The sequence below is a fragment of the Aspergillus novofumigatus genome, assembly GCF_002847465.1.
Source record: "Aspergillus novofumigatus IBT 16806 chromosome Unknown P174scaffold_2, whole genome shotgun sequence".
In the NCBI taxonomy this organism is placed as follows: Eukaryota; Fungi; Ascomycota; class Eurotiomycetes; order Eurotiales; family Aspergillaceae; genus Aspergillus; species Aspergillus novofumigatus.
The window spans coordinates 2,470,683-2,494,158 of NW_020194275.1; the positions used below are offsets into that span (position 1 = coordinate 2,470,683).

The 23,476-nt window shown below is 51.1% G+C and overlaps 8 protein-coding genes across 8 annotated transcripts; 5 read left to right on the forward strand and 3 right to left on the reverse strand.

Moving 5' to 3' along the window:
* Window positions 1-599: 599 nt before the first annotated feature.
* On the forward strand, window positions 600-3,799 carry P174DRAFT_457836 (uncharacterized protein; the record flags this gene model as incomplete). Its single annotated transcript, XM_024829586.1, has 5 exons — window positions 600-877; window positions 899-1,623; window positions 2,049-2,759; window positions 2,878-2,998; window positions 3,751-3,799. The coding sequence occupies 5 exons, from the start codon at window positions 600-602 to the stop codon at window positions 3,797-3,799; spliced, it is 1,884 nt and encodes a 627-aa protein (XP_024685733.1).
* Window positions 3,800-5,296: 1,497 nt separating this feature from the next.
* Window positions 5,297-7,424, forward strand: bgt3 (putative cell wall glucanase; the record flags this gene model as incomplete). The annotated part of the gene is made up of 2 exons (XM_024829587.1): window positions 5,297-7,209; window positions 7,277-7,424. 2 exons carry the CDS (start codon window positions 5,297-5,299, stop codon window positions 7,422-7,424), a joined length of 2,061 nt encoding a protein of 686 aa, XP_024685734.1.
* A 598-nt stretch (window positions 7,425-8,022) lies between these two features.
* P174DRAFT_510228 (SRR1 family protein) lies at window positions 8,023-8,990 on the reverse strand (the record flags this gene model as incomplete). Its single annotated transcript, XM_024831654.1, has 3 exons — window positions 8,456-8,990; window positions 8,184-8,365; window positions 8,023-8,145 (listed from the first exon to the last, which is right to left on the reverse strand). The coding sequence occupies exons 1-3, from the start codon at window positions 8,919-8,921 to the stop codon at window positions 8,023-8,025; spliced, it is 771 nt and encodes a 256-aa protein (XP_024685735.1). The 5' UTR covers window positions 8,922-8,990.
* A 1,142-nt stretch (window positions 8,991-10,132) lies between these two features.
* Window positions 10,133-10,978, forward strand: P174DRAFT_364416 (copper acquisition factor BIM1-like domain-containing protein; the record flags this gene model as incomplete). Its single annotated transcript, XM_024821985.1, has 3 exons — window positions 10,133-10,343; window positions 10,422-10,735; window positions 10,784-10,978. 3 exons carry the CDS (start codon window positions 10,133-10,135, stop codon window positions 10,976-10,978), a joined length of 720 nt encoding a protein of 239 aa, XP_024685736.1.
* On the reverse strand, window positions 10,890-12,544 carry P174DRAFT_438947 (alpha/beta fold hydrolase). The gene is made up of 2 exons (XM_024826668.1): window positions 12,297-12,544; window positions 10,890-12,189 (listed from the first exon to the last, which is right to left on the reverse strand). The coding sequence occupies exons 1-2, from the start codon at window positions 12,448-12,450 to the stop codon at window positions 11,255-11,257; spliced, it is 1,089 nt and encodes a 362-aa protein (XP_024685737.1). The 5' UTR covers window positions 12,451-12,544; the 3' UTR covers window positions 10,890-11,254.
* Window positions 12,545-13,464: 920 nt separating this feature from the next.
* P174DRAFT_428614 (uncharacterized protein) lies at window positions 13,465-17,582 on the forward strand (the record flags this gene model as incomplete). The annotated part of the gene is made up of 3 exons (XM_024825523.1): window positions 13,465-13,500; window positions 13,573-15,048; window positions 15,093-17,582. The coding sequence occupies 3 exons, from the start codon at window positions 13,465-13,467 to the stop codon at window positions 17,580-17,582; spliced, it is 4,002 nt and encodes a 1,333-aa protein (XP_024685738.1).
* Window positions 17,583-19,852: 2,270 nt separating this feature from the next.
* hexA (putative Woronin body protein HexA) lies at window positions 19,853-22,251 on the forward strand (the record flags this gene model as incomplete). Its single annotated transcript, XM_024829588.1, has 4 exons — window positions 19,853-19,922; window positions 20,138-20,537; window positions 21,187-21,895; window positions 21,916-22,251. The coding sequence occupies 4 exons, from the start codon at window positions 19,853-19,855 to the stop codon at window positions 22,249-22,251; spliced, it is 1,515 nt and encodes a 504-aa protein (XP_024685739.1).
* Window positions 22,252-22,794: 543 nt separating this feature from the next.
* Window positions 22,795-23,361, reverse strand: P174DRAFT_102501 (uncharacterized protein). The gene has a single exon (XM_024820982.1). It carries the CDS (start codon window positions 23,206-23,208, stop codon window positions 22,828-22,830), a length of 381 nt encoding a protein of 126 aa, XP_024685740.1. The 5' UTR covers window positions 23,209-23,361; the 3' UTR covers window positions 22,795-22,827.
* Window positions 23,362-23,476: the final 115 nt, after the last annotated feature.

The following is a 23,476-nucleotide window of genomic DNA, read 5'->3' on the forward strand; positions in this document are numbered from 1 at the left end:
AGAGGGATAATGCTGCACACAACTCTCATACCCAGCGTCTTCTCTGCAGGACACAAAAGCCTTCCATTACCAGCCTGGACATAATTAACTGCCGCTTGTCGCAGCATATCATGTTGATCAGAACGCCTCATACACTTTCTAAACTTTGTTCTCTGAAGTTCGAGCTTTGACTGACCCAGCTGTCATTGGACTTTCAGATCAGGCATTCGGCGATTGGACACTCAGGTCTACATAACTCTCATCTGCAACACCCTCGTTCAGCAAGCCTTGCCCAGCCGCCAAAACAGACACCTGGTTCTCCTCTTCAGCCCACTACTTCTCTACCTAGTGCACCTAGTGCACCATACGCGTCCCAAGCATTGGGGAACAGCATTTTGCAACATCATACCGCCCATTACGCTCAACCGACACACGAACAGAACTACTACTCCTCCAATCCTTCCTACAGCACCGCATCTGCATCCGGACAGTATTCATCTAGTGGTATGTGACTTTCTGATGCCAACCGTTTTATCAGGGTACAAAGCACGCAGAAATTGTCTTCAATAGCCGCTGATACCATGCTAGGCCTTCCTGATATCATGGCGTCCACCGCTCAAATGCAGAGGCCTTATCCTCCGATTTACCACACTCCACAATCAAGCTCCCCGGCATCAGTCGCTTCTCAAACACATGATCAACATAGCCGAGGACTTTATGCGCAATCACCGCAAATGGCGCCACAGATGTATGGGTACCAACCATATCCATCTATCAACCCTGTACAGCCTCCATACACGGCGCATACGTCTTCCCAACAGCACCCCCTCACATCGCAATCCATGATTTTGCCTCATACAAGCACTGCACAGCTATCTCACCAGCCTCCCCAAGCACCGTCTGTTACTATGGCACCCAGTCCTATTGCCGTCACAGCGTCTCAACCGACGCCACCGCAGAGAGCAGTGTTGAGCCCACCGCATTCTGCATCGGCTGGTGGTCCCCTTTCCGCCAATAGTATTCACCATACAACTCCAAGCGTCGGTGCAAGCTCCAGCGCAGCACCAGGCCCAATTCCAGCGACAACTCCTCTCGTAGTGCGCCAAGATAGCAACGGAGTACAATGGATCGCGTTTGAGTATTCTCGAGATCGTGTGAAGATGGAATATACTATTCGGTGTGACGTCGAATCCGTCAATGTGGACAATCTTAGCCAAGAGTTCAAGACAGAAAACTGTGTCTATCCTCGGGCTTGCTGCAGCAAGGATCAATACAAAGGCAATCGACTCGTTTATGAGACGGAGTGCAACGCTGTCGGCTGGGCTCTTGCGGATTTGAATCCCGCGCTGAGAGGGAAACGTGGACTCATTCAACGAGCCGTCGACAGCTGGAGGAACAGCAATCAGGATCCTCGACTTCGAAGCCGACGCGTGAGGAGGATGGCGAAATTGAACCGGCGCCAGGGACTCCCCGCGCAACCACCTAGCCACATGGCTGCTGCTCCTCCTGTCCCTCCGGGCATCCCAGGTGGTCTTGCAGCGCCCAGTCCCCGTCCCGGACTTGGGCCGTTGCCTATGGGACCCCCACAGCTACACCATCACCATGCTCAACCTGAAGGTAGTGGAGGCAATGAGGATGTCAGCGGTATGTTTCACCACATGTCATGTGTTTGAACTTCATTTCATTCTATAACTGTTGTTGGATTTGACACCGGTGTCTATGATCGATAATCATGTAACAATCTTCATTGCACGACGCTTTCGTATGGATACCACTTGGCTGGGTGTTTTGTTTCCTTTTCCCTCTTCATTTCCTTCACTTATCTTCAGAAAAATCCCCTTCCCTTCTACCTTCTGCATATATTCTTGCCTGCCGATGGTATTCTCATACCTGATGTACTTTTATTATCTTCTGGTGTGGTTTTCTTCTCTATTGGCAACCCATACCCAATTGCGCTCTGTTTATTGTGTCACCATGGGTGCTGGATCCCTCTACGCCTGGAACTGTGATGTGCCATGTGAAGTTGAGCGTAGGCTAATATATATATTGTCATACTATGCATAATATAGGTACCACTGAGTTTTCGAACGGTACGGATCGTCAGCCTGCTGCGGAAGCTCCCCTCACGTCAGGACATACAGCCGCAGATATCCGCACCGCACAGGTCTTTCACGGTTATCCTACATTCCCTACATCTGCCAGTGCAGGAGGCGGACCTAGAGGGCCATCGATACCTCCTTTGATACGAGACAGCGGACTAGGGAGCCTGGGGAGACACTCAGCGGTTGCGACTTCAGTCCATAAGGCTGACGAAGTCGAAGACGACGATGACGAACGCAATCCAAGCCAGGAAGCACTCTTCGGAGCATTGCCTGACGGGAAGCGGCGCAAATTTATACTTGTTGATGACCCGCAAAGGGGTTGTCGAGTCCGTGTCAAGGTTATGCTGGACCAAGTTAACATGAACGAAATTCCCGATTCATACCGGATGTCTAACTCGGTGTATCCCCGGACCTACTTCCCCGTGCAAATGAAACATCCACGTGGCCGAGTCGTTCCTGGAAGAAGATATTTCAAGGATGACCACCAAACGGATGACGACCAAGAGACTGCCACAATCGGAAGGATCCTAGTTCCAAGTGATGGCGGCGAAATCGCTGTTCCTAAGCTGACTAGAGGACGGCACAGGAAGGAGGTTCTGCTTAACGACTTGGGTTACCGAATGAGTTGGAGCCAAAGTCGAGTTTTCGCTGGGCGGCCGTTGTTTCTTCAACGCTCTCGTACGTTGCTGTCCCACTTGCTACCCCCCTTGCTGTGTGGCGGACCCATTCCCGCTTGTGCCAGTGAAGGAATATTTTATAGCTAACTTTATCTCCTTGCTTTCTTTTTTGGGAATAGTTGACGCATACCGGAACAAGATGCGCAGCACCATGCTAGCTGCAGGCCAAGACCCCTCCTCCATTCCTCGCCATTTTGAGACCCGGGCCGGAAAGCGAAGGTTCCTCGAGCGCAGGCAGCGGCAGGGGATGTCTGCATCTCAACGGAGCGCAGAAGAAGTTGAAGCCTGAATGGAACAAATGTGGCATAGACTTTGTGCTAACAACTTGGGGCTATCGCATTTTATGATTGTTCTATGATGTTTTCTGATATGACGGACTACTTGCTACGACGTGACGACCGTATGAAAATACCGAGTTTGCCGTACTGTCGAGCAGACAGCTTCTTGGCACTGTGATCACAGACGCCCAGGACGGCGGACTTGATCGTTTTGAAGTCTTCATGATGAAGTAATGAATGGGTTTCATTACCAGGGCAGGCGTTTTGATATGACATTTGACTTCTGCGATGATTATACAATGACTGTGATGACCCTGAATATAAGGTATGGATATGAAAATGAATGCAATGATGGATTCCGTTTCTTCTCTTTCGAGATTTTCTGCCGTTGCCCGTTATTGAAATCGATCAAGATTCGAAGCCCCATGACACTGACAGAAACTGAGACAAGCAATGATCACATGCGGTATTTGAGCCAATCAGTATACTTTTCTCTGAACAATAAGTAGAGGGCCTAAGCCAAAAGTGGAAAGATGCATGGTCTCGCATGGAGGGTACCTTGCCTGATTGAGTTAGATAGGGTTACCTCGGTTCCGGAAACGCCAGTTGGTAAAAATAAACCAGCCGCAGGAGGAAGGTACGACTTGTCTGTCTCGCATCGGACTGCATCCGCCATGCGGTTCATTGCATTTGTATCATTGTCAGTGAATTAAGAACGGATTGTTCTCGGTCGGCAGTTGGAGGTTTCAGATCCTCCAAGTGACAGGAATATTGACCTCTGTTGATGGCATCAGAATCAATTGACTCGACCTATACTAAATCTCAGTATGGTAGACCATGTCATGAAGTTCACCTGTCAGACATATGTATTTATTTGCCTATTTGATTTCTATCATTGCATTAGGTTGTGCTCATTGTGTTTCTCGCGTGGCGTCAAATAGTATGGATTAAAAAATTAATCTATTGAAATTGCCGGCTGCAGTAAATGAAGTCGAGTCTGACTCCGTAATTTCGCTTCTCCAGTTCTCCATGCTGGGGTTTACCGCAACCAGGGTCTTTTGAGTCTGAAAAGGGAAAAAAGAGTCCCTGACAACGTGGATCCCAGACCCTGAGCGGCGGATCAGCAACACATTGATGGGCTTGAGATCACGATGATTACTGGGTTATGTGAATTAAAATAGATGAGATACAGTAAACCAGTAACCCAGTAAGCATTAAGAGAGTGAGTGCATGTTAAATAGAGGAAGAGGAATATTTGGAGTGAACTATTATTGACAGGCAGGTTGACAGACAGCACTAAATCAGGTTGTCGGGGCCACCGGCCGACCGTCATCTGCATCAAGACCGTCGTCTGTGCTTGATTCAGCGGTTGGAAAGTAAGATCATAATATACAGTATTCCGCATGCAGTTACTGGTTTTCCTTCCCCTCACATTGCTTCTTTCATATTCGTGAATAGGTCATTCGAAGCGATCTTGTCTTCTTTGTCTCTTTCGATTCCGTGTCGCTCCTACACACGGTCAACTCTTAGTCTTGGGGAATTATTCTACTTGCTGTACTCCGTATCGACATCGACATCAACATCAACAGCGACGAATCTTGCGATGCTAGCTTAGGCTTCCGCCTTCTGGCGTTTTTTTCCTCGCATGATCAGACACTATCATCTTCTAGGTGAGTGTTTCTCTGGTACAGATCTTATTGGTTTCTCCCGATTCCCAAAAATATCCTGTCAACGTCGCATTCTTCTGCCATGCTTATTGCGGAATGTTCTGCGACCCGGATCTGTCTAACTAAAGGAATACCTCGACTAATCGAAGTTCATGAACCTGCAGTCAATATTCTGCGCTCCCAAGTTCCAACCGCTTCATATTTCGCACCTTCTTTGTTCTTCCTGCCTGTTCCTGAAATTCACAAGTTCTCCGCTGTCATCGCTTTGAACCGTGGTTCGACTCGGTGGCCTGTCCCGCTGATTACTATACCTAGGTATAATTAATAGGTGTCGGTTTCGAAAAAAAAGGTCGACTGCCTGGACCGGATTAATTAAACGTGATCGGCCACTCTGACTAACTTCTGGCACAGCCCGGTTATTCCATCAATCTGCCTACTTTGCTAATTCCAGAACCATCTTTCCTTTCCATCATTGGAAGTCGAAGCGGACATCGGTCGTTTGTCTTGACCTACAATAACTACCATTTTGTGTATCGGAAAGTACAGAAGAATCCATACAGAGGGATACGGGTGCGCTGGTTGTGCTTTGAGCCATGTCCGGTCCCAACCGGACTTACAGTTTTGGCGAGGGCGACGACGGTTTAGCACATCCCTCTTCCAGAACTCATGCCATGCACTCGCAGTACGACGATGTTTCCCCGATCTCCGACGGAGCCCGTATGAATCCGATGAATGGTCAGGAAATGGACCACGGACTTGCCTCGGTGCCGGAGGACGGCCATCAGGGATGGGGTCGGGGTCCAGAACCGTCACCCTCGCTACTTACGGGTTCTTCAGCGACCCCAGGGATGGATAATCTGGGGCCAGGCGCCGTGGGAGGCGGCATTAGCGGTATTGCTCTCAGTGTTGCCAATAGCCATGATCGTTTGAGTGGAGTGGAGGCACTCATGGGCACAGACGGCCAGGAGGCTAATATTCCTGCAGAGCGAGGGTTCAGCACCACGGGCTCCGATAACCCATACGTCCCTGCGCCGCCGGAACATCGATATTCGTACGGTTCCAATGTCGCTTTGGGGGCAGCCGCTGCCCCGGCTGGACAGTTGACCCCGGGTCAATCCGTTTCGCATCTTAGCTCGTCGAATCAATCGCAACGCAACCTCTATGATATCCCATATCAGGGTGTAGGGGGTCTGAACGCCGGTCCCTACCAACGGCACTCGGCTTATAGCTCGAATGATCTGCCTGTTGATATTAATCCAGATGAGATCGTCGATGATGGTGATGACGGTTTTGTGCCGGCGCCCAACTCAAGATCTAGTGCTCGCAAGTCTCAGGCCATTCCTGCGGCGGCTGGAGGTGCTGCAGCAGGCGGGGTTTTGGGAAATCTGGGAGGGCTTTTCGGGGGCAAGAGTGCTGCCGATACATCGTACGGACCGGTTCCAGGAGCTGGTCTCGAGGCTGGAGAGAAGGGTCGCTGGGTCAAGCCGAAGCCAGGAGGGGGCAGCAAGAAGCGCGGATGGATTGTGGGGGCGATCCTGGCTTTCATCATCATCGGGGCCATCGTAGGAGGTGCGGTCGGTGGTACAATAGGCCACAGAGGCAACGAGGAGCCATCATCGGCTTCCTCCTCTTCCACAGAAACGGCCACCGGCGACACAAGCGCCAACGGGGATCTGGATAAGAACTCTGCCGAGATCAAGGCCCTGATGAACAACAAGAACTTGCACAAAGTCTTCCCCGGTATTGATTACACCCCGTGGGGTGTCCAATACCCTCTGTGTCTTAAGTATCCTCCATCTCAGAACAATGTGACCCGGGATATGGCCGTGCTCACGCAACTAACAAACAACGTGCGACTCTACGGTACGGACTGCAACCAGACGGAAATGGTCCTTCACGCGATCGACAAGCTCGAGATAAAGGATATGAAAATCTGGCTAGGTGTGTGGATCGACAGTAACGAAACGACGTCAAGACGGCAGGTAGACCAATTGTACAAGATTATCGACGACGCCAAGGATACTTCCATCTTTAACGGGGCCATTGTTGGTAATGAAGCCCTCTATCGAGCAGGCAGTGACAAGACGTCCGCGCAAACCACCCTCATCAATTACATGCAGGAAGTGAAGGACCACTTCAAAAAGAAGAACATTGATTTACCAGTGGCAACATCAGATTTAGGTGACAACTGGGACGCAACCTTGGTTCAAGCGGCAGACGTTGTCATGGCGAACGTGCACCCGTTCTTCGGAGGCATTCCGGTCGATCAAGCTGCGGCTTGGACGTGGCAATTCTGGCAGAATCACAATGTCGCCTTGACCAAGGGCACCAATAAGAAGCAGGTCATCTCTGAAGTCGGCTGGCCCAGCGGCGGAGGAAACGATTGCGGGCTTGGTGCTAACTGCCCGAACGATACAGAGGGTGCAGTGGCTGGAGTCGACGAGATGAACAAATTCATGGAGGACTGGGTCTGTCAAGCCCTAGAAAATGGCACGGATTACTTCTGGTAAAGACCCCACAACCACCCTAAGCAGTCAACTGGTTTCGGGCACAGCGGCTAAAAAGTTCAATAGGTTCGAGGCATTCGACGAGCCATGGAAGATCGTGTACAATACTGCGAACGAGAATTGGGAAGACAAATGGGGTCTCATGGACGCGGCTCGTAACCTCAAGCCTGGCCTCAAGATTCCCGACTGTGGCGGCAAAACGGCCACTCGATGACTGTGATGCTCCTTTTTTTTTTAATTTGACGCTCGATACAATAGCTTTTGGCACCCTTTTCCATCCATCTATCGTTGCATATGAACCGTCTCGCAACCCTTTTCCTTCTACTGCTATACATGCTTGACGACGCATATCCTGACGAACCCTTTACAAGTCTTTGGCTTTTGGCGTTGGTGCTGCTTTTTCTTCTCTCCTTGGTTGTGTATGTTACCACCTGTTGAATATTCTCTTTCTCGGACGGGCCCAGAGCTCCAATCTCTGGTTGCGGCTGATTTCGCACGGCTTTGTTGGAAATTTGTCTCATATTGCAGATGGACACTCCTTGCTAAGATACACTTGTTGATGATTGAACGCAAGTCTGTATATACCATAGCAGGCTCTCGCTGGGGTTGAATTGGACGACCATTGGACCTGTGGAATGTTGAGTGTTTCGGGATTGTAAGAAATATCAACCACCATTATGACAGGGATAGGAGTCTTCTACTTTGCGTACTTTTATATAATCATGAATCATCAGTGCTGTCTATGGATACAAAGGGGTATATACTAGCCTATCTGAGTACCGCACGCAGAATCCACCAAGCTCGTTCCAATCTCATTCCTTCTTCAAAAGGTACAAGCGCATATTCCAAAACGCATGCTCATTGCTTTCAAATGTAGGAACTCGCACTGACTCTCTAGCGCCGAGATACCGATTCACAACCTCGGACTCAATCCCCTCCAGGGGACCCCGAAGAGTAACGGCGGATCAGAAACAAGCAATTGCTCAAGATGCGTCCGCTCCGCACCGGGACAGTACAGGAATGACCGATCGGAGACCTTTGCAAACCCCTCGGGGTGATCGAGAACGGTGATCCCGAGAGTCTTGAGGAGCGACCGGTCGAGCTGGTTGAAGACGGGATCTTGGGCGTAGGCGGTGATCGAAGGGTGGTATTTTTCTAATCAACGGAGAAGAGCACTCGTCAGTCGAATCACCTTTCTATACGAGGCGCATGAATATATATACTGATCGCAGCAAATCGACTTACTCATCAATTCCGTGACGCCCACCAACGCAGCGAGCTGATACAGCGACACACTCCGGCGATCTACCCACCCCCCTCGCAGAAACCCGCTCGGGCTTCCAAGACCAATGCAGACGATGTTCTTCAGCGAAGTCGCGCGGGGATCTGAATCAGCGATCGAACTGCTCTCTTCGAACCTCGTCCGGAGTGTATCCGCCATCACGCGCCAAGTCTCCGACCCCTCCCATCTCTCGCGATACCCATTGAACTGGGTTTGAAGGTCGTCGAGGGTCAATTGCGAGGGAGCTTCGGCTGGGAGCAGCGCTGGAGTTGACGATTGGCCTCCGTCGGCGCTCTGGTTTGGGCGCAGTGCCCGTCGCACGTTTTGGTTGGTGGTAACGTGCGTCCAGCCGTCCGCGTCGGTGACTTGCAGGCGTTTCTGCTGCTGGAGTTTGGAATCGGGTTTTCTGGGACGTCGGGTGTGCGGCATGTCGGTATATATGTGGTGTTCGGGCTATCTTCGGGGGTATACACTGTGATGTGATGCTCATCCTGGGGTGGATTTTTGTTATCTTTATCGGGATGGTTATCGGTGGTGGGGTGGACCGTGGAGCTTATCGTTTATCTTATCAGTTTATCAGTTATCGGACCTTCGAGTCTCACTCTCAACTTCTTAAGTCTCATGAGCTACTTGGTACCTTACTCAAAGAGTAAGAGAATGTGCGCTAGTTTAGTGAAATTGTCACGTCAGCTTGGACTATGCACACAATTGGAAATTACACAGGATTTGATTGGTGTCCATGATCATCAAACTACGAGCTCCGGATGAGCTGCCGGAGCGTGCTACCCTCAAACCAGAACACTATAATCACTACGGAGTATTTCAAGTCCAGTCAAAAGAAGAGAAAATCGAGATGTCTCAGTCATACTAATCGCGGGTATTCTCGAGTCTTTCAAGCGACGTTACTCACTCGAATTGATGATGTGCATCCATCACAGTGATCGCCCCCTTCTGCTGCACTCACGAAGGATCTCTAAGCGCCCAGTCCCATGACAGCTCCCCTCTTCTAGCGTTAAGATAGGGGCGCTTCCACCTCCTTTGCTCCACGAATCATCGGCGCAGAATGGCTTCAATCATCCCTGCCAGGACGTGATGCCACTTGCAGCCCAGCGTCTTGGACGGTCCTTCGATCCAATCCGACGACGAGATTGGCTGTCCCCTCACGGGCGCAACACTGCCAATTCTCAACGGACTTCTCAAGCACAGAGGAACGAGGCAGACGCTACCGCCAATTTTCAATCTTTCAACCTGCGGGTGTGGTCACATCAAAGTCTCCTGCATTCTCACTCGTCCAATTTTTGTCACCTTCCTGCGGTACTCAAGTCAGGATGTGAAATGCTGCTGCAGGACCTGGCCTTCGGGCTTTATCCGCTCTCTTTCAAAAAGACTTGAACGCCCTCCCTATTTGGTTCCTCTGGCTGCTGCTCGCGAAGCTTATTTTCCTTTCCTCTTTGATGATGATCATTTTCTGCGGTTCGGACGGTTGAACTGTTCGCCAACTGCTTGACTTGACTCGCACACTCCCGTAGGAGTTTCACATCCGAAAAGAAGACGGTCGTTCTCTTTTGTTTGCAGGACTACTTCTGCTGTTGCAGTTGACTTCATTATCCCTTGCCTTCCGTGAAGGTCTCACATACATCATGGTGCTTCAATTTTCGATATCACAATGGGCAGCGCTCATCGCACTGCTGTGCGCTGGACTGGCCAATGCCCACACGGTCATCACATACCCAGGCTACAGAGGAAACAACCTCCACACCAACGGCACTGTCGAAGAGTCAAATGGTTTGGGGCAAGCTGAAGTTAATGGCTCGCTAATCTTCCCCTACGGCATGGAATGGATGTATCCTTGTATGAACAACCCGGCTAGCCTTCGAGTTTGTCCATGAACGTGTGCACAGCTAATGGGTAATCGTATCATTTTTGCAGGTGGAGGTATGCCGACAACCACTAACCGAACGAAATGGCCGGTCGGAGGCGGCGCCGTTGCCATCCAACCTGGCTGGTTCCAGGGTCATCAAACTGCCCTCATCTACATCAACCTGGGCCTGGGCACAATCCCTCCGAACATGAGCCATCCTATGGTCCCTCCCTTCCAGATCACAGGTCCCACCAATAACCCTTATCCTGGTACTATCTGTCTGCCACAAGTCCCTCTGCCGGCAAACATTAGTGTGAAGCCAGGGGACCACGCCACTATCCAAGTTATCGAGACTGCCAAGCACGGTGCAGCTTTGTACAATGTATGTCCCCAGCTCTTTGCCAAGTGGCTGAATCTGACCATGATGCAGTGCGTGGACATTGAATTCGCCGAGCCGTCGGAGGTAGAGGAAGTGACGCGTAACAACTGCTTCAACTCGAGCATCATCAGCTTTGGCGAGGTCTTCACAACAACGTCGCTCACATCAGCGGCAGCGCCCAAGCCGTCGCTGATGAACGTGCTACCTGTTTACATGGTAGCATTGCTCAGTTGGGCGATGATGTAAATACTTGTTTGACTTTGGCTTTTGTGGCTCGTTTGTTGCATCACATACCCAGTTTTGAGTATACTACTTTATGAACTTTGCGAGACTTTCTTGTCTTATGACACCCCACACTTTCCTTGTGAGCCACGCATTCTTATTCTACAGGCGTTATAGGTTACGATCCCCTCGACCGGGGCAGATACTTTTGATCAAAAGTCAAGATATAGCTTCAGACGCCAATTGACCTAATACCATATACGATCTGCCCAAACGCAAATTTACAAGTTCATAACGGGTTCATCCGAGACTACGCACCAGGCGCAGAATCACATTGGCGACCTCGTCGGGACTCTCTTGGGGCGCCCAATGCCCAACCCCTTCAATCAACCTCAGGAACCTAAAATCGCTGCACACCTCCCCATTCACCATCTTCTCCAACGCCTCTGGTTCCTGGTAGATTCCCCAGTCCATCTTCCCCGACACAAAAGCACAAGGCACCTCAATCTTCTTCCCCGCGAACGTGTCGAAATCCTGCATGAACTGACCATCCGCCGCCGTCCGCACTCGATACCAGTTCAACCCGCCCTGGAACCCCGTCCGCCCATACTCCGCCACATAAACTTCCAGATCGGAATCCGGCAGCCAGACCTGCGAAAGCTGCTGAGCGTTCTGCGGCTCGTTTTTCATGTCCAGCGCGATGGCTTCGGGCATGGTAGCGTCCAGCGGCATGATATAGTAGAACGGTAGTTGGATTAGTTCATCTGCTGTCCAGGACTTTAATGGACGTGGGTCGTTGCGCGCGCACGAGCCGCTCTTGAGGTGAAAGTATCCGCGCAGGAACTCGTGGAGACGGCCCGGGGGCAGGCTCATCTCGTTGCTTGCAGCGGCGGTGGAGTAGTACCATTTGTAGTGTTTGCGGTTGCGGTGGGCCAGCTCGGCGTGGATGCTGTTGCTGGCGGCGGATTCCATGCCGCTGCGGCTTCCTGGGGTTCCGTGGTCATGGTCATGATCATGGCTGTTGGCGGTGTTGAATGGTAGTGACGGCGTGCCGTTGAACGGGTGGCTCAGCAGGAGCACGCTTTCGAAGAAATCTGGCCGGATCAATGCGCACATGGCGGCGGATACGGCGCCGCAGTCGTGGCCCACGACGCAGCGCACGGAGCGGTACCCCAGTGCGTGGACGAGAATCACCATGTCTCGTGCTAGCGAGGTGAGTGAGAAGGTGGACAGGTCTACCTCCTCGTAGCTGCGGGTGTCCCAGCCCGTGGTGCGGCCGAATCCGCGCTGGTCGGGGCGACGGCGTAGTATCCTGCTTCAGCTAGGCGGGGGAGGATCTTACGCCATGAGAAAGCCAGTTCGGGGAAGCCATGGAGAAGCAGGATTAGAGGACGGTTGCGGTCGGGAGAGTAGCCGGCCTCGAGGATGTGGAAGTTGAGGGCGGAGGTGGAGACGGATCGACTGGAGACATTTGGGGGAAGGGGGAGGGAAGCCATTATGTTTTGTGTATCACTTTGCTTTGGATGTTGATGGAGAGATGGATCATCTATCTACCATGCAATAGTTAGCACGAGCTTTGTGCATTCGGATGGTATGGATCTATAGGTTTTGTAGATCTACATTTCTCCACATTAACACCGAGTATATATGTTGGAGTCTCCATAATGATCAGCCATATTGATTACCCGAAAACCAAGGCAAAATTAAAGGCAATAAGGCAGACACCGTTGTTTATTGGTAGCCTTATTTTCAAGGTACCGACTAGCTGGAGTTGACAGATGCAACCTCAGGCACCAACACACCCACACCCGCATACATCATCGATGCCTTACAGAAGACATTCAATCCTGCAGCAACTCTGCAGTACGTAAGAAGACCTAATTTACAGTCTTGGGGAACTTTAGATCCTCATCAAGGCAAGAAAAAAGCTAAAAAAGAGCCGATCCACCAGACAACCCAAAGTAAAAAAGAAAAATCGGCAATGCTCAATCGCTCATTGATCTGACTTGGATCGGCCTCCAGTCCATGACGCAAAGTGTGCCCCCTTCGATCCGCACTCCCTCACATTTTGCTCTGGATCGGCATTATCCCCTTCTAGGGAGTTGGGACTGGCAACTCCCCTCTGTTCATCGTCATTCGGAACTGACTTCTTGATTGTCTACATTCAGTTTCGCATCAATTTCTTCGTTCCTTTCATTCACCCCTGTTCCTCTAATTCGTCCCCTTAATACATTCGTTGAGGGAATCTTCCGCCCTTTTTTCCCGCATCCCCCTCTCGCTGACAACGCAGCACAATATTGCGAGGCAGCCCGAGGACTTTTCGACCGTCTCGGAGTTTACGGCTGAGAAGACCACCAATATATCCGTCGCTGCTCTGCGTGATATATATTAATGTGCAGTGATAGATAAGACACGAAGAGGAACCCGTGTCTTTGTCGACATCAGCTTCCATGTCCGCCGTTTGAGGGCAGTCGCGACGATATCGAGTTTCTTTCGCTGGAGGACGCAACATGTTCCGCAGAAAGAGAAGCACATCTCGTCATCAGGTGAACTTCACAATTTAGGCGTATTTCGCAAATTAAAATTAGTCGAAGCTGATTCTCATTGCTATCCCCTAGCCTCTCTCCACGGTTAACTCTCAGTCTGCCCAGTCCGCTGCCACCCATGCCTTCCTTAAATCCCAACCCTCCTCAAGCAGCCTGTCTTCTGCTGCGGCGGCGGCGGCTCTGCGAAGTCTTACACCTACCCGGACGCCCGTGGAAAATGTCCAGACAAAGAGAATGATTCAAAGGCGGGCCTCCGTAACTTCGCAGACCAGCATGACAGGTAGCCTCCGTCCAGCCAGCAGGACAGCCCTTCGTCGCAGCAATAGCTCAAGCTCCATGAGCAACAGAACGTTCCGAGAACAATCTCCGCGCCGACCTGCTACCAGTAACGGCCAAGTGGATGTCGTACCGCCCCTGCCCTCCATGCCTCCAGGATTCGCAGGCCGGAAAAATGCTGGTCGACGCTCCGTCAGCCTGGAGCCAAGCGTGCGCTTCAATTCCTCGCCCACAAATAAGACGCTGGGTCGCGGTATAAGTGTCGACAGATCGCTGCGATCGCCGTCCAGTCAGTCGCCCCTCCAATCCCAACCATTGTCTACCGTTCCCGAGCTCGAACGAACAAGCAGTCGGAACTCAGTCAATTTCTCATATCCGATGACTGGTCGACCAACCTCCCCAACTGTCTCGCGTCCGTCTCCCACACAACATGAGGCGTCGGTTAACGTGTCGCTCAATCAGGAGTTGTCACCCGCCGCGTCTCCGAATGCTCGGGTAGCGAAAAACCAGGAAATGAAGAAGGCAGCTGGGCTCGTTACCGGAAGCCCCGGGAGAACCGCCTCTTCCGTTGGTACCGCTGTCGCAGCTGCACAGGCTGCTGTGGTACCAAAATCCGATGGAACGGGTCACTCACCTGTGGCCAATCGCTTCGTCAATCATCGAGAAGCGGCCACTAATACTCATGCGCAGAGTCATGCCTTGCGACAAGTATCTCATGCGACGGGGCCAAAGCGGACGCCTACTGTGCCTGATGAAGACTCCCAGGGCGGAGAACGCGCAGGACCAGATGGAATCGGGAGCAGCTTCAACCATCCGCGCGCCAGGAGTATTTCGCCTATCGACGACTTTGTGCCCAATTCTTCGGAGCATTTGTATGCAGCGGAACCTTCAATCGTCAGAACGCCAGCCACGCCGGACGAAAAGGATGCACGCCCTACTTACCCTGTCCATTCCACGGAGTTGAATGAATCGGCAAGGCTAGAGAATGGGCTACAGCAATCCCCCATCCGTTATTCCAACAGCAGCCCGGGTAGATCTGCTCGATTTTCATCTCAACTTGCAGTGACTGGAATTGCTGAGCATCAACCTCCTCCGAGATCGGTCTCACCAGTCAAATCCGCGCTGAAGAATGCGCGGAAAAGCTCATTGTCTCCTGATGGGAGAAATGGAGGTGTTCTCCGTCCAGGTCCGTCAATCAGTGAGCTATCTGACGCCACTTCTGTGGCTTCAGACGATGGCTCCAGACTGGGCTACCGTAGGAAGCCTGTCAAAGTAAGCTTTGACGATGATACTGAAATCGTTGGAGTTGCAGCCAGTCCGCCAACCTCCCCGGAGGAACTAACCCCGAGCCCCCTGAAAAATTCAGGGCCAGAACTGGATGGTTCGGGGTAGGTAAGCGGAAGACATCTCAATGGGATACCGTGCATCCGGATGAGTTCGATGAGGTTTTGAAGCCCCGACCTGCTCTTCCTTCTTTTGGCAGTATAAGAGGACGCCGGGAGGACGAACCTGAGCCCGCCCAGCCAGACTTCAGTGATAACGAGTCTACCGCCTCGTCTGAGTTCGATGCAGTGGTCTCCGGGTGGTCTGTCTCAAATGACCATCCCGGTCAAGGCATCATGTCCAACCCTTACGTAACAAGTCATCCATATGGCACAGAAGTCGATCGCATCGCCCATGCTGAGTCCTCTGAAGGTGCTAGCGACCAAACGAATAATGAACTAAGACAAGATGGTGACTTAGTCCATGAGCCGGCGTCTCAAGCTTCTCAGGCTCTGAAACTGTCCGTAGCGGATGCACACTTAATGCGAGAGCAGGAACCATTAATGACTCCAGATGTGGAGTTAGCGCTACAGGGTATGGCGGTCCAAACAGCCTCAGCTGGTGCCGAAAAAGGGCGTTCAAGTCTTGAGATATACAGAGTTCCCGGTGGTTTTCCGCGAACCTCGTTAGAACTTGAGCCCAAAGCTGCGAGTAAAAGGAAAGGCAAGAGGAGATCACGTGGCAAGTCTATTGACGAAAATATGCCGAATGGCAAGGGGAGCGATGACGAGTCAGGGGAAAGTATTTACAGCGACGCCGAGGAGGGAGTAGATGGTGATGGCTTTGGCTCAATCAATGCTATCGTGGATGCGCGGATAGCGCAAGGCAAAGACGGCCGGCCTGTTGATTCTCTCCTCAACAACACATCCTCCAAAGACGACACTCGCGGATTTGGAGCTAAGTCCACCAATGGAGCGGCGAACAGGCTCGAAGAGTCAAGTCAGGCCGATTGCGCAGCAACTCCCGCGCAAGCGCAACCTGCCGACTCTCCCACCTCCGCACAAGCATTTTCTACACCGTCTACAGTTCAGACGCAGCCGACCGCCAAAGACCTACATTCGTCTGCACGCCCGAGTCAAGCGAAGAGGCCCATGTCAACCATAGTATATAGTGATTCAGGGCTTCGTGACGCTGTTGCAAAGGATGGCTCATTACGCGACCTATCGGGCAACAGCACCTCTGCTTTGCGTCGAGCCGATTCTGAGCGGGCCAAAAGGAGGCCTGTGTCATTCGGGCCGGTCATCCAAAAGGAAATCGATCCAGCGCCTTCTAGCGAGAGATTTATCAGCGGCAGAGCGCCCCGCATGCCTCAAAGGAGGATGTCTACCGGAAGCGACTCATCCAGCAGTTTCATAAGGTCCACGCGCCGTGCCAAAAAAGGTGGGCAGCATACCATGCGTCGCACCATGCGGGGAGGCCCTCCGATCCGTGCCATGCCGCCGTCTCCTGGCCGGGCATCATCACCCACCATAGAAAGTCGGCCTCTTTCTTCAGGGTCGGTCATAGGTACCATGCGCACTACATTGCGGAGTGGACCCAAGAACGACAAGACTCCGAGCTTCTTCTCTAGCAGGTCTCCGAAACCGAAGGCTACCAAGACAGCCACACCTCGTTTCGTATCACGATTCCCAGATTCGGATGACGAAGATGCTGATTTCCGGCAGCGGAAACTTCAACGTCGATACGATGATTCCAGTGACGATGAGCAAGGCCGCGTGATGCACAGTCTACGCCCGGTTCGCGGCATTCCTCGACGGCAGGGAACAAACGACGGCGATTCGACGGAACTGGAAGATAGCTCCGAGAACGAGAGGCCGGCCACCCCTGCACCAGCAGCTGTCTCCAAGAAACCTGATCTTCCTTCGCACGACCCAGGACTTGCTGCAGTGGCCAGGTCCCGTGGAATGACAGAGGAGGAGCTGGATGAGTTCCTCCACCGGCCGGCAAAGGGGCGAGTGTCTGGGATTCTGGGCAGGTTCACTTTGAAGAAATCCAGGCCACCCATGGAACACAAAGCCTCCAAGTCCAACCCGGAGGACCTTGCTCACATGCGGGACGAGAATTTGCTGAATCCCAGTCGGGGAACAACGGTCACAACCGTTACTGCCAACCACTCCGGGACTTCCCCTTCGAAGCTCACCAAGGGAGGCTTGAAGAAAGCGAACGGAAACAGCTGGCCAATGGACTCTGGGCACAAAGGGTCAGAAGCCGCAGTGGATGCCGGAACTGTGGCGGAACAGCACCCAGTAGCGACGGATGCATCTGGAGACGGAAGTGCATCTATTACCCGCCATAGTGAGCCCACCACAAGGGACAGCGCAATCAATATGCAAAGCTCCGAAGCCGCACCTCCGCGCGAGGAACAACACTTTGCTAACAGCAATGGCAATAATAACGTCAGCGCAAAGGATATCGTCTTCCCACAGGGAGGGCGGAAGAAACGATTTCCTCGTCTTCGAAAGGCATTCGGCATGCGCAGCTAAGGGGAGCCGAGTGATGTCTATTCGCTTCTTCCACTACATATATTAAAGCATATTTGCTTGTAATATATACAGAACTTGGCAGATTCTCTCTGAGAAGGCTTCTCTGATAGCTGCCCGTACTATGGATTGGTCGAGGTGCCGACCTTTCTCACGTTTCTACGATACTACGAATTACTACGCCTATACAGGAGGGAGATAGTGCTCCCTATTTGCCGTGATTTTCAATACTTTGCTCCCATCCGCCCGTTCAATCTAATCTGCTGTGATACCTTCGCTTCTCTCCACCGGCCACGCAACGTGTGGACGAATTGCTATTATAACAACTCCTACATAGGAGCAGGCTTGATTTATTTTCTTTTTCTCTTGTCTTCTCTTCTTCTTCCGTGTCGTTCCTCTACAATTTCTGAGATATATAATATTAATTTTGGCGGGACATGGGTTCAGGAATACGGATAATATGGGTAATGGGCAAAGGGTTAAGGTTAATGGTCTTAATACACCATCTTAGGTTCGAGGAGTTTTGGAAAGGTTATCTATTGGATAGAAGGAAGATTAAGGACATCTGTAACATCTATGAATTATCTACCGGATACATAATGTCATTTTTTGAATCGCTCATTGACAAATAAGACATTCACTCTTTCTGATGGGTCGCTGGTTTCTTCAAGCATTCATTATGGAGTACTAACAGCACATCAACTGAAGCCTGAGTGTCCAAATACGAGTACGCAGTTTGTGCCCTGATTATCCTTCGTCAAAACGAGCTTGGTTGAGCTGCTGAGTGCATGCAAAAGTACCTGATGATCGGCTGTGTTGACCCGTGCAACAACCTCGGGATGGGAAGCTAGGAGACATGGGAACGAGCTCGTCGCTCTCCACCCATGAGTCCACTTTCCAGTGATTCCGATCTTGTGCAAGGGCCCACACGGCAAACCAAAGGGCCAGAAGGCAGACACGACAGCCACTTGCACCAACCTCTTGCTTTTCCTTAGGTCGGGTATCTATCGATAGACATGGGAATGCGTCTACAATTGGACAGCCGGCGCCGGAGATTGGGTTGAAGCTGTGGCGAACGACTGTCCATTATTATTGTTGTTACATACTTTGCTGTTTAACAGCAAGGTAACGGAAAGGGATACAGCTCAGGAAATTCGATGGCTGGCGGGCGCGTAGTCGAGCAGCCGTGAAACCAGAGCAATCATCATAGAGGTCAGAAGCACTAGGGTGGAGCGCTTTAAATCAAGGCTGTCAGCCTGTAGAAAGCTGCTGGTGGTCGAGAGACCACGGCTTCTCCGTGTAATGAACGGCGGGAAGTGAGATGGGGACGGGCTGATGAAACCCCAACTCCAATGACGGAGCTCCACGAATATTGTCTGGATCAATTGCAGATGGGCCAGAGCGAAGGAAACTGCCAGAATGCTGTAACTAGAATTAGGAACAGTATCTCCTCCATATTCTCAGTTGATTCTCTCTCCATCACGCTGGCAGAGACAGCTCAATGCTGCTCATTGCTAAGTCGAGTTGGTGAGGAGAAGAACCGCGCATAAGCCACCACCAAGGTCGATCGTCCCAGCCCAGTAGCGCCAAGGGATCCAGATTTCCGATTCGACCCGGGGAGAAGTTCACGTTGCCATGGAGATTGGTGTCTTTTTTGAGTTTCAGCTCGGTGTATGCTGGCCAGCCTCCAGACTTTGTCACCAATTGCGTTATCACTAACTTATTGATTGGGTGTACAGCGTACGAAGAGGAGAACTCATTCCACGGGCTCGAACGTATTGTCATCATGCATGTGAAGGTTCATCCTTCTGAATGGAATAGAAATGTTTTAATAGACCGCTTGATTGTGATGGGTATTATTTCGAAGCCTTGTTGGCCGATATGTTGATGGGGCCGTTCGTATGCAGCAGGATGTACGGAGTAGGCCGATGGAGTCAATCAGAACTAGCTATATCTAGGATCCATGACCTTTGCAGTTAGCACATGCTTTTCCTTGAGCATAAACTGACCCTCAGGAGGAGACGAGAGTTGACAAGAATAATAGTGATTTTCTTTCGTACCGTCTGGAGAAAATGACTATCGCCCGCAACCTCGGATAGATGAAACCCCAGAGGGTGTTTCTAATCGGGAGGCTGGAACCGACCCAAACGGGCAAAGCGCAGTAAACAAGCGCGTGGAAACAAGCAGCAGCAGCATTGGATGGAAGAATTGATGTGATGATTGACGCATTGATGGATTGATTGATTGATTGAATGCTACGATTCTGTTGCCGTATGGGGGAGGTTTCCTGGGTGTACTCCGTAGAAAGTAAGGTGTTTGTTATGATTAGAGACAGTCGCAGTAGTGAACGACGGCCTCTCCCTTCCTATTTCAAGCCCCTCATCCTCTTCTCTTTCTCCTTCTCTTCTCTTCCCTCTTCCATTCCTTCTTCCTTTTCCTCTACAGAATTCCTGAGTTTATCTCACATTCCCCCCTTCCTGTCAACCACGGATTAGATTAGATCTATCTAATCTTCTAATTCTCACTCCCGCGAGAAAGACTTCTCTTCCAGTAAAGAGTCTTTTCTTGTCTCGCCTTTCGAGTTGTTTCGCAACAGTTCGAAAGGGATTCGAGAAGAGACGCCCAAAGGACAGCCAATCTGGACTTTGACGCCCGCGTCCCCATCCCCTTCAGTGTCTTCCCGTCGTCGTACCGGAGTGACGCTGTTCCTGAGACTACTCTGACCAGAGTAGAGGGAGAAGTCAATCTCGATCGTACTTCGCACGTCGAACGGGAAGATACTCGAACCTCTGCTCCTCTTCCCGACCCTCGTGCCTACGGAAGAGAAGAAGTCGATATCCATATCACCAAGGACCGTCTCCGCGCACCTTCTCGCAAGGGTGACGATTTCCAGGTCATCTACGAAGACCGTGCCCACAAGGATTCTCGCGTTCCTGAGGTAGAACTTTCGCGTGAACGGTAAGCATTTCTTTCTTTCCACGAATTTCCTTTTTTTATTATTACTTCCACGGCCCTTGAAAACTCCTTGGTTTCTGTCCGATATTTCCCCCTCCTGTGGGCTGTTATTTTTTGGGCTGTGGTGATTTGTTTTCTGTTGATTTTCCCTGAATGCCTCGTGCTTCTGCATCAATCTACATTTCCAGCTGGAAAAGTGGAGAGGGTGAGAAAATCAAGGCAACAGGCGGAAACGCAGCGAAAACAAAGCAAAACAAAACAAAAACAATACAAGCATCAGAAGAAGCGGTGACACCCCGAAGGCTGCATCAGCCGAGAAAGTGGCACCACAAACCTAGACTAGAGCGGATGAGAAATGGCGAGCTATCAATTTACGCAGTTGGCCCGGTGCTTTTGCTCAGCCGGGCCTAAATTGATTAGCCGCTCCATCCAATCTATTTACGTGGCACAAAAAGACCCAAAACAAATGGAGCCAAATCAAAACAAATGCTCCCCCAAAAAGGAAAATGACATCCAATGAGCGGTGTCGGCCCGTTCCCTTACCCAATCCCCCCTCTCGTGTCCCCAATCCATGGTCGTCTTGTCATCCTATTTCTTGTTTATCATTCTCTCTCGGATAGTATCTAACATTCTCCCCCGTTCCCACCCCCAGATACCGTGAACCCACTTCTCGCTACGAACCTTTACCTCTCAAGCCCGTCTACGACCAGGCCCTCGAGTCCCAGCTTGACATCACTGAGCGAGAGTATCGTCGCCGTACCGATCCTACTTACGACGTCAACGTTTCGTACGGTCGTCACCAAGCTCCCGTAGCCTCTTACCAAGCCTACCAGCCCCAACAGACTTCCGACGTCTCGCTCCAACGGTCCAAGACCGAGATCGACGTCTCCTACGACAAGGCATACGCTCCTAAGCCTCTCGAAACACGCAAGGGAGACTCCTTCAGCCACAGCGAGCTCACTGTAGAGTCTGTTCCTTCTCGTCCTTCCTCCGTCGCTTCGATCTCTCAAGTCAAGGTCCTCAAGCCTTACACCGCTATCGACCAACCCCCTGCTCGCAAGATGGGTTACTACGACGACGACGGTAACTACCACTCCTTCCGCCGTGGCGTGGAGCGTGCTGTTGACCGCATCACGCATCCATTCCACCACCACCATCATCACCACGATCGTGAGGAAGTAGTCATCGCTGACGAACGTGGCCCAGTTCGTTACCGTGATGGCGTCCGTGAGGATGTTCGCATCGTCGAGCCCCGCGCCAGCAAGACCACTGCAGAATCCGTTCCCATCCCCTGCCACTTCATCCGCATCGGCGACATCCTGATTCTCCAGGGTCGCCCCTGCCAGGTGATCCGGATCTCCGTTTCCCCCAGACCGGCCAGCACCGCTACTTGGGTGTCGACCTCTTCACCCGTCAGCTGCAGGAGGAGTCCAGCTTCGTCTCCAACCCCTCCCCCTCGGTTGTCGTTCAGACCATGCTCGGTCCCGTCTACAAGACCTACCGCATTCTGGACCTCCACGAGGATGGCACCCTCACCGCCATGACCGAGACTGGTGATGTCAAGCAGGCCCTCCCCGTCGTCACGCAGGGCCAGCTTTTCCGCAAGATTCGCGAGGCTTTCTCTGAGGGCCGCGGTAGCGTCCGTGCTCTGGTCATCAACGATGGTGGTCGTGAGCTCGTCGTTGACTACAAGGTCATCCACGGTTCCCGTCTGTAAGCGTCTAAGCCTCTTTAGGTTTAGTCAGTTTGGGTAAACGGAACAGGTTAGTTTATCCGCTTTGTCACCCATACACTATGATCCTATGAACCATGGTTGTTGCTTTGACCCAGGGGGAAATCCCGTCACATGACGCTGACGTCATTAATCTAGGTACAAATCTTTCTATCTGCTGAGCGAAAACGATAATTTATATGGTATGGCAATTGCTTGTATCTGACATGATGGACTACACGATTGGAATGGCCTCTTGATGAAAAATGAAAAAGAAAAATGACAAGCACGACTTTTTTGGTTCACCCGATTCTCCTGTATCAGTCATGGCCACCTTGTAACTACAGCTAGATCATAATGCTACTTACGTCCCCTTGATCGCATACTTGAAGCGAATTCTGTAGACTTGTAGTTACATTACAAATTAACTGTCATTGTGTATCCTTTTATGTCGAGAGTCGTTGTCATTATTGACGCTAGTTCAAGAACATCTTGGCCGTCATGAATCTTAATTATGCAATATCGCACTATCAGCGATTAGTTACTGACTGTCCTACCAGTTGAAACATTCAATTCAATAGTTCACTTAGCAAACCAGAGTAGCATCGACATCAACAATATATACCAAACATAATAAAGCAACCAAGCCTGTCCGTCCATCCATATACTCCTGACCTGACCTGCCGAAACAAAGAAAGAAAAACCTATGAACAGCAAAGAGTCTTTGTACAACCTGCGCCTGCCCCTCTCTGCAAGTGCATAAGAGACTCGTAGCCAAAGCAAATAGCAAAAGTGGAAGGGAGAAGAGGTAAAGAACTGAAAAGAAAGGCGAAGGGAATAAAGAAAAGCGGAGGATGAAATCAAGGCCGCCTGGCCAGGAGCATCTTTACCAGGATTCTGAAGAAAAGAAGAGCGGAAAAGCGTACGCCGAACGCATAACCAGTGTATCATGGTGGAAAGCATTATCCGAAGCGGAGCGTAAGGAGATGATTCAACATGTCACATCGCAGGTCGAGAATCAAAATGCCGGATCACCCAGGGAGAGAAATGTGCTGATGCCGTGAAAACGCTGTAAGTCGATCAAGTTGCAAAAAAAGGGATGATCCAGAAGCCATATTGTACATGTCCACATGCGGAGAGAAGAGATGGACAGGGTATCGTTTATAACAAAGCCCCAAGTAGAAATCGACCAAGAAGAGAGGCACATTTATACTCATGAACACGAATCGAG